Source organism: Austrofundulus limnaeus, unplaced genomic scaffold, assembly GCF_001266775.1.
Source record: "Austrofundulus limnaeus strain Quisiro unplaced genomic scaffold, Austrofundulus_limnaeus-1.0 Scaffold212, whole genome shotgun sequence".
NCBI classification, from domain to species: domain Eukaryota; kingdom Metazoa; phylum Chordata; class Actinopteri; order Cyprinodontiformes; family Rivulidae; genus Austrofundulus; species Austrofundulus limnaeus.
Genome location: NW_013952614.1, coordinates 886,273 through 895,663, shown reverse-complemented (window position 1 = coordinate 895,663; position 9,391 = coordinate 886,273). Strand labels below are relative to the sequence as shown.

Below are 9,391 nucleotides of genomic sequence, written 5' to 3'. Positions count from 1 at the left end.
GAAATATATTTATGTTTGTGGTTGTAATGTGACAAAATATGGAAAAGTTCAAGGGGTATGAATACTTTTGCAAACCACTGTAGATAGATAGATAGATAGATAGATAGATAGATAGATAGATAGATAGATGTATGCATGCATGCATACATACATACATACATACATACATACATACAAACAAACAAACAAACAAACAAACAAACATACATACATACAAACATACATACAAACAAACATACATACATACATACATAGATAGATACATACATAGATACATAGGTAGATACATACATAGATAGAAACAATATGTTGCTAAAATAAAATAAGAATAATAATTCCTGTACTGGACTATCAGTTGAATTTAGATAAAAATGAAAATAAAAGCCAAATACTGTGCATAAAAATACCAAATTACAAGAAAAAAACAGATCTGTGAAATTGAGTCAAACACAGGGGTGTGCAATACACCCTCTGGCAAAGAGTATGGAATCAGCAGTCTTGGATGAGCACTCATTCAGACATTTCATTCTGTCGAACAAACTCGGATCAAAAACATGATACAATATTAAGGTCATTCCAAAGTGCAACTTGTTGCTTTCAGGAACACTCARAGAAATGAAGAGAAAACATTGTGGAAGTCAGTGAATGTTACTTTTATTGACCGAGCACAGGGAAAAAAATAGAATCACTCAATTCTGAGGAAAAAAGTATGGAATCACTCAAATTGGAGGTAGAAAATAAGGAAACACCCAGTCAATTTATTTATCCTAAATGGACACCTGCCGCAGATTAGATCTGCTTGTTAGTCTGCAGTTAAAAACACCTGCAGTCATGACACCTTGGAGGGCTGCTGGACGAAGTGGAGTGGCAAGAACCATGGCTCCAACAAGAGAAATGTCTCTTGAAACAAAAGAGAGGATTGTGAAACTTCTTGAAGAAGGTAACTCTTCACACATGGTTCCTAAAGATGTGGGCTGTTCACAGTCAGCTGTATCCAAGAYATGGACCAAATACAAACAGCATGGAATGGTTGTTAAAGACAAGCGTACTGGTAGACCAAGAAAGACATCAAAGCATCAAGAAAAACAACTTAAGGCTATTTGTCTTGAAAACTGAAAAAGTACAACTAAACAGATGGAGCATTAATGGGAGGAAGCTGGAGCCAATGTATGTGACCGAACCATAAGAAATCACCTAAAGGAAATGGTATTTCAATACAGGAAAGCTAAAAGAAAACCATCATTGACACCTAAACAAAAAAGAACATGGCTGCAATGGGCTAAGGAGAGGCAATCATGGACTGTGGATGACTGGATGAAAGTTATCTTCAATGATGAGTCAAGAATCTGCATTGGACAAGGTGATGATGATGGAACTTTTGTTTGGTCCCGCTCCAGTGAGATTTATGAAGAGGACTGCCTGAAGAAAACAACCAAATTTCCACAGTCCTTGATGAAATGGTGCTGCATGTCAGGCAAAGGCACTGGAGAGATGACTGTGGTTCATTCTTCTATCAATGCACAAGTTTACATTGACATTTTGGACAGTTTTCTCAACAGATGTTTGGAGGTGATGAAATAATTTTCCAAGATGACAATGCATCGTACCATAGGGCAAAAACAGTGAAGGCATTTCTTGGAGAAAGACACATTCAGTTGATGTCATGGCCTCCAAATAGTCCAGATCTCAGCCCAATTGAAAACCTGTGGTGGAAATTGAAAAAAAAGGTCCACAAGAAGTTTCTGACCTGCAAAGCTGATCTGGCAACTGCTATCAGAGTTGGCACCAAATTGATGAAGAATCCTGTTTGTCACTCATCAAGTCCATGCCTCTTAGACTGCAAGTATATGAAGATTCCTTCCAGCTAGTGATGTATTTTGAATGGTCTTTTGTTTATCTGTTTTTCATGATTCCATACCTTATTTCTCAGAATTGAGTGGTTCTATATTTTTTTCCCTGTGCTTGGTCAATAAAAGTAACATTAACTGACTTCCTTTCTCTTCATTTCTTTGAGTGTTCCTGAAAGCCAACAAGTTGACCTTTGGAATGACCTTATTATTGTATCATGTTTTTGATCTGAGTTCGTTTTACAGAATGAAATGTCTGAATGAGTGCTCATCCAAGACTGGTGATTCCATACTTTTTGCCAGGGGTTGTATAATAAATATTTTGATTACCTGGACAACCTGAGGCCGATCTGCTGTCAGTATTTGTTTGGATGTGTAGTAAAATGACACAAGGGTGCCCACGTGAAATGTCACTGTCCTTCTGAACAATTTGAATCATGGATGTTTATAAATTTGTATGTTTGTTTGTGTTCAGACAGCGGAAGCAGCTCACCACTTCCAAAGTTCGCCTCCTCACCCAAACCCAACAACAGCTACATGTTCAAGCGAGAGCCACCAGAGGGATGTGAGAAAATTAAAGCGTTTGAGGAGATGAGGTAAAAACAAAACGTTAGATTCTTGGTGAATTTCACTCCTTCTCTGCTGCCGAGCTCAGACACTGCACACGTCTCTCCGCAGCTCCAGGCAGTCGGCATCGGCGTCCGTCCCCCTCTTCTCCTGCCCCGACAAAAACAAGGTCAACTTCATCCCGACGGGCTCCGCGTTCTGCCCCGTCAAACTTCCCGGCTCCATGCACCTCGCCCCGCCCTCGGAGGTGGAGGACGAGGAGAACGCAGAGGCTTCCTCAGAGCTCCAGGGGGCCGGCTCGTTTTACGGCATCCCCACTCAGGTCTCCACGAGCACCAGCACAGACGACCCCCCGGAGGAGCCCAGCTCGCCCTCAGAGACTGCAGAGGCGCCGACAGACAGCCCGGCCATCAGCTAGACTTGAGCAGAACTGACCTCTGTCTTTGGGACCGCCCCACAACTTGACTGTCCCACCAACAAACAGGTCCTCCCCGCTCCACCAAGGGAGCCTCCGTCTCTCTGTGCTGACCCCCTCCACCCGCCTTCTATCACTGCATGACGTAGCAACTCTGTCCCTTCATATCCACCGTCACATAGACTCGCCACCTTGTCGTTCTGTCCTGATAATGTCTGAGCTGTTTGCAGGGAGCTGATGGATCTGAGGTATGGTGTGCAGGCACCAGAGGGGAGAACGGAGCACTGTGGTTAGGGGGAGGGGCATGCATTTTAAACTGGTAGTTTATTTCTGATTAAATTATGTGTTGTGTTCTATTTCAACATTCACAGTATGAATAAGCTCTAAACATATACATACACACACGTATATATGAATAAATATATATATACACACACACACATATATAGCTCTTTGAGAAGAAAGAAAAATGCTTGTTTAAAAAGAAACCCAAACTGTGTATAACTGTGTTAAGTAAGGAACAGGATAAAGAAAACAGCTGCACTATTCAGGATTATGTTTACACTATCAGGTCACAAGTGAAACCCTGCGTCAGGCAAAGGCAACAAGAACATAATTTAGACATCAACAACAACAAAAAAGACAAAAAGGGCCACAGTTGATTGCACAGAGTCAGCATCTGGCCTCGCTTCAGGGTGTTTCGCAATCAGAGTTTATTCTCAGGTAGTTTGGAATGTATGTCCATACGAAATCTCTTCGAATTGATCCACTCCCATCTAGTCCCAGTTCTGTTCTCATTCGCAGACAAATCACCCTCTTTTTATTCCAGAGTCCGGTGCGACACTAGACTGTAGGTAGTGGTTGCAGAGAGGATTTGGATTCAGACGCCTTTCTGGAACGCAGTCCGGACCACACACACTGTGACCGATTCCATTTACTGAGGCGTGTGTGCGTGCTGTGATGAAAGCATGTTGTGGGACTTGGATCGTGTACAGGTGTTGCTGTTGAGGTGGGATTGAGTTTCCTGAGCCTGCTGACGGTGGACCGGGCGTGGACGGGTCAAAGGACCCAACAGGAAGTCTCTGTCCTTTCCACATGCAGATTGGAGGTGTAGTAGTTATACAAACATTTCTTGTCCTTTGAAGGATAGTTTGGAATCATTCTTAGCTCTTTTTCAGAATAAGTTTACTTCTGTTCGCAGTTTATGTAGGACCAGCCTGACCAACGTCGACCAGTTGCACTTGAGAATTTCTTGGCGTTGGATTAATAAATAAGCCAACCAGATACACACAGAGCAGCATCCCCCTCTAGTGGTCTGTGAATGAAAATGTATTTTTGAGACAAAGGGTCCAGTTATACAGTATATACTAATATCTTCTTTCCTTGACCATTTTTTCTAATCTTATTTTATTATAAAATGACAATCCTACATGATTATTTTAAATGAAGACAACTGGACAATGACCTGCAGTCACTTGTTTTCTGTACTTATAGGTACCCACTGCAAACTATGAGTCAACCATAAAAGATTATCCTAAACATTACCACATGGTACGGTTAAAATTTACTCCAGTGCTTGACCAGATACACTGCCTGGCCAAACAAAAAGGTCACTCTAATATTTAATTAGACCACCTTTAGCTTTGATTGCGGCACACTTTTGTGTTTGCATCGTTTCCACAAGCTTCTGCGATATCACAAAATGTATTGCCATCCAGAGTTGCATTAACTTTTTGTCAAAATCTTGTATTGATGACGGGAGATATGGATAACTGTTCAGTCGTCTTCATCACATCCCAAAGATCTTCAGTGGGGTTCAGGTCTGGACTCTGGAGCTGATACTTTTGTGAAAATGATGACTCTTGCCCCCTGAACCACTCTTAAACAATTTGAGCCTGGCATCGTCATCTTGGAATATGCCCGTGCCATCAGGGAAGACGTCCATTGATGGAATAACCTGGTCATTCAGGTGACCTCATTCTTTGGACCTCTAATGTGGCTGACCCTTAACCAACCAACTGCCCCCACAGTGGGCATGATGGGTGCATCACTTCAGCCGCCTCTCTTCTTACATTGATTCAATGGTGGCGTTGAATTAGAAAAAGAAACATAATTCTTGGGGACCCCTTCATGGTTCCTGAAAAAGCTCAGAACACTGAGTGTTTCTAACCTTGTGTCCGTCATCTAAATCAGTGGTTCCCAAACTTTTTATCGTCTGACCCACAAAATATCCACGGCAAAAACTTGTGACCCCAAATATTACTGGTCTGAGTACATAAACTTCGTTAATAACCCTAAAAACACAGGCTTTTTGACAATCTAAACAGCTTATACACAAATATAAATACTTATTTTTACTTATTTTGTGTTTTTGTAATAATTATAGGGAAAATATTACATCAGCAATTACTTTATTACCCTTTAAATTGATTTCTGGAGATTATCCAAGGTGCTCCGTGACCCATAATTGGGTCCCAAGCCCAACTTTGGGAACCAAAGTGCAGTGGTTCCCAAAATTTTCAGCTTTTGACCCACAAAATAACAGTAGCAGAGACCTGTGCCCCCAACTGTTTATGGATGATAAACATTTGTATCAGGTCAACAAAACATGGGCATAGTAACAATATTTTTATACTACATTTATCCATTTTAAATATACTAACCTCACTCATTTATAACAACTAAGGCAAAAATGTAATTACTTCAGAAAATCTTTTCAGGACCCCAGTTTGGGTCCTGACCACCCCGACTTTGGGAAATGCTGATCTAAGGGACACGAAGGTTTGACTAAATCTCAGTGTCTTTTTGGGGAGAGCAATGAGATCCCATTCACCGTACCATACCCTGATGCTCCCATCATTCTGGAACTGGGTCAGTCTGGACCAATCTGTCCATTTTGTAGTCAGACCACACGACCTTCCATTGCTCCATAGTCCAATCTTTATGCTTCCTGTAATTAAGGGCCCAGCACACTCGATGTGAAGCTGAACAGTCTATTCGCCATGTGGGTTGCCAGGCGTTCGTTTTCACACACACCTTTCATCCTGAGTAGAGATGGGCAATATTGGCAAAAAAATTAATCACGATTAATTGTATTTAGCCAATAACGATTAATTTGACAATTAATCCCCTGGAGTCCCTGGACACCTTTATGTTCTAGTCACATGACCAATTTAGTGGGAAACATTTGCTCTTCGTAAAAAATCGGTTCCAATTTGTGTCAAAATTATAGACTTCAGGTTTCACATCAAATTTTAAATTGTGTTGATAGATAAATAAATTACAGAACTTTTTAAAAAATGTTTTTCATATTTGAAGTAGAGAGGAGCACCGAGCGGACTCTGCCTGGTGTCATTAATCCTATTAACCGTCAAGTGCCCAAAAATAATAGATTAATGTTTTTCTGATGATTATGACCAACCCTACTCCTGAGACGCTGCAGAGCTCCTGGGAAACCCTGCTGCTGTACAAGTCACATGATTTCTTCCCACTTAGACTCCACTATGATATTTGCCATTTGGCCACAAATTTGTCATATTAGAGGACCACACTTTTCACTATCCAGATTCCTCCATGCACAATGTTTGTGTTATGAGTTTTTAGCCATTTCATTATCTTTATACTATATGTGTGATGGAGATAGTTGGACGTACTTTCTGACTGTCTTCTGGAAGTGTAGTATCCATCCATCCATTTTCTTCCGCCTATCCGGGGTCGGGTCACGGGGGCAGCAGCTTCAGAAGGCAGGCCCAGACCTCCCTCTCCCCAGCCACTTCTTCCAGCTCCTCCGGGGGAACTCCAAGGCGTTCCCAGGCCAGCCGAGAGACATAGTCCCTCCAGCGTGTCCTGGGTCTTCCTCGGGGCCTCCTCCCAGTGGGACGTGCCCGGAACACCTCACCAGGGAGGCGTCCAGGTGGCATCCTTACCAGATGCCCGAGCCACCTCAACTGGCTCCTCTCGACGTGGAGGAGCAGCGGCTCTACTCTGAGTCCCTCCCGGATGACCGAGCTTCTCACCCTATCTCTAAGGGAGAGCCCAGCCACCCTGCGGAGGAAACCCATTTCGGCCGCTTGTATCCGGGACCTCGTTCTTTCGGTCATGACCCAAAGCTCATGACCATAGATGAGGGTAGGAACGTAGATCGACCGGTAAATCGAGAGCTTCGCTTTCTGACTCAGCTCTCTCTTCACCACGACGGACCGGTACAGCGCCCGCTTTACAGCAGACGCTGCGCCAATCCGCCTGTCGATCTCCCGCTCCCTTCTTCCCCCATTCGTGAACAAGATCCCCAGATACTTAAACTCCTCCACTTGAGGCAGGACGACCCCCCTGACCCGGAGAAGGCACTCTACCCTTTTCCGGCTCCGGAAGTGTAGTATTTAAAGCAAAATGCCACCATTGTCTCAGTGCTTTTCTGCATGAACAAACAGGCCCATGAACTTCTGACCAATCACATAATACTCGAGGCATTGGCCTGTGAGAAAAAGATGCTACTCTGAGAACAGAATGATGCAATTTTTGTCATCCAACTGTGACAATGAGAGCTAACTTTGCAGCTTTGATTATGTAGGGGCCTTTAGCCTCACTGAAACAAGATTTTCTTACAGCTGCACAACTGTTTAGTCCCAATCCCAAGTTCTCTTCACACTGTGCGTGTGGAAATGCCCTTACTCTCACTATTAAACAACCATGAGTTCCACTGTTGTCTTTCTACGATTTGATTTTACCAAACAATTAAGGAATCACCGATCACCATCAGATTCCTTCCAGCAATATGATGTTTCCCCAATTTCCTTCCAGTTTTTTATATTGTATTAGACTATCCTTAATCCAATTTGAGTCATTTTCAGACATTTTCTCTGCCAATTATTTGACCCTACTGAAACAAACACTAGATGGGTCTTTCAACGTGGTTGTGTAACAAATAAGAAGTTACTCACTGCATTATTCAGGGTTAAATAACTTGCCAGCTGAAACACATTCACCTGTGCAGTAATTATCCTATGCGAGGCTCTGACCTATTTGATTAGTTAAAAACAGGGTGTGACTTTTTATTGGGCCAGGCAGTGTATGCAATTCTGAAATGTGGGTACTCACTCGATGTAAACAAAGCACTTGGCTGAATTTGCAAAAAAAAAAAAAACACGTAGAAGCTTGAGTCTGGCTGTAGTCTGCATCGGTGAACAAACAGACGAGCGTAGAAGCTCCACATTTAGGTGAGAAGATAAACATAAATTTGCAGAATTTATAGACATCTTCATCCAAAACGTCATCGTTGTTGATCCATTTTCAGTCGCTTTCGTTGTTTGTTTGTTTTTGTTTTTTTGACATTGCAATGAGTTCCTTTAATCCTGTTGTGTTGGGTGGAGGGGTTCGGGGGTCAGGAAAAAAAACTGAACTCCTTCAAAAAGACACCAAATTAGTGATTTATACTTCTTTTTCTAAAAAAAGAAAACCATGTTTTGAGCTCAACTTCGTTCAACGATTCATTCGGGCATCGTGGTTTTTGGACTACTGATCTCTAAACGACGAAGGGATGAGATAATGTTTCTATGTCTGTGACTGTTAATGACAACCCTGTTTTTCTGTTAGCAAAATATCCCATGAACCACTGAACGTATTTGAATCAAACTTGCAGAAAAGAATAATTGAAAATACATCTATAACTCATGAACATTACGATCGGTTACCACAGCTGATTGACCTTATCAAACCAGAAAAGAAATGGTTTTATGTTTTACAGAAAACATACTCTTAAGTGTTTCCATTGCGAGATCTCACAATTTGTTGCTGGCAATATGAATATGATGTTTTTAACTGATTAAAAGCATTTGTTGTTCAGCAACATTTATCATGGCAAACTTAATTTGAGCATCCCCCTGAAATGTCTCCCTGGTACATAAATTTGGTTGGCCTTGTGCTGTTTAAAGTGCTTTATAAGTAAAAGTGTTATGGTATGGTATAAATCTGAATCAACACTAAAAGGTTATGTTGCCTCAACTTGAATATATTTAATAGAAACAACAGAATTGCGTTAGGAAAGCTTTATAACTTTGTTGACCTTTCACAGTTTGTTTTCATTTCGTTAAATTTGAGTTTTGAAGTTCAAAAGGCAGTAACGTTGTCTTCTTTCAAAAACAACTCTTCAGTGTTGCAAAGGAAGATAATAAAAGAAGCCCCCTTATATAAAAACCCTAAAAATGTAGGCAGCTCTTATCACTGCTCAGAAAACTGCAGGTCCTTCCTGAGCTCAAAGGACTGTTCAACACGACCCAACATGTCTGGTAAAAATAGCCCTCTGGTATGGCTCTCACTTAAGAGTTTATTTTTTTAAAGTTTTTTTTTAATGGTGAAAGAAAGAAATTAACCCTTTAGTAGGAAAAAAATTGTATAGGTCYTCTGGACGGGTTCTTTTTTAATGAAATGTTTCGTCTCTCTTCCAAGAGACTTCTTCAGTCTCAGAGTTTCAGGCAAAATTCAGGCTTTTGAGTCCTGCCTCCAGGTGACTGATACTCACATCACATGGCTATCGTTCACACCTAATTAACACCTATTGTTAACA

The 9,391-nt window shown here is 41.6% G+C and overlaps 1 protein-coding gene across 3 annotated transcripts in view; it reads left to right on the top strand.

Annotated features, from left to right (window-relative positions):
* Positions 1-4,293, top strand: part of glcci1a (glucocorticoid induced 1a) — a 47,725-nt gene extending 43,432 nt beyond the window's left edge. For all 3 annotated transcript variants that reach the window (XM_014019222.1, XM_014019221.1, XM_014019220.1), the window contains 2 exons: positions 2,323-2,443; positions 2,526-4,293. In XM_014019222.1, the coding sequence (XP_013874676.1) occupies positions 2,323-2,443; positions 2,526-2,832 (428 nt within the window). In that variant the 3' untranslated portion in view covers positions 2,833-4,293. The remainder of the gene's footprint in view (positions 1-2,322; positions 2,444-2,525) is intronic.
* The last annotated feature ends 5,098 nt before the right edge of the window (positions 4,294-9,391 follow it).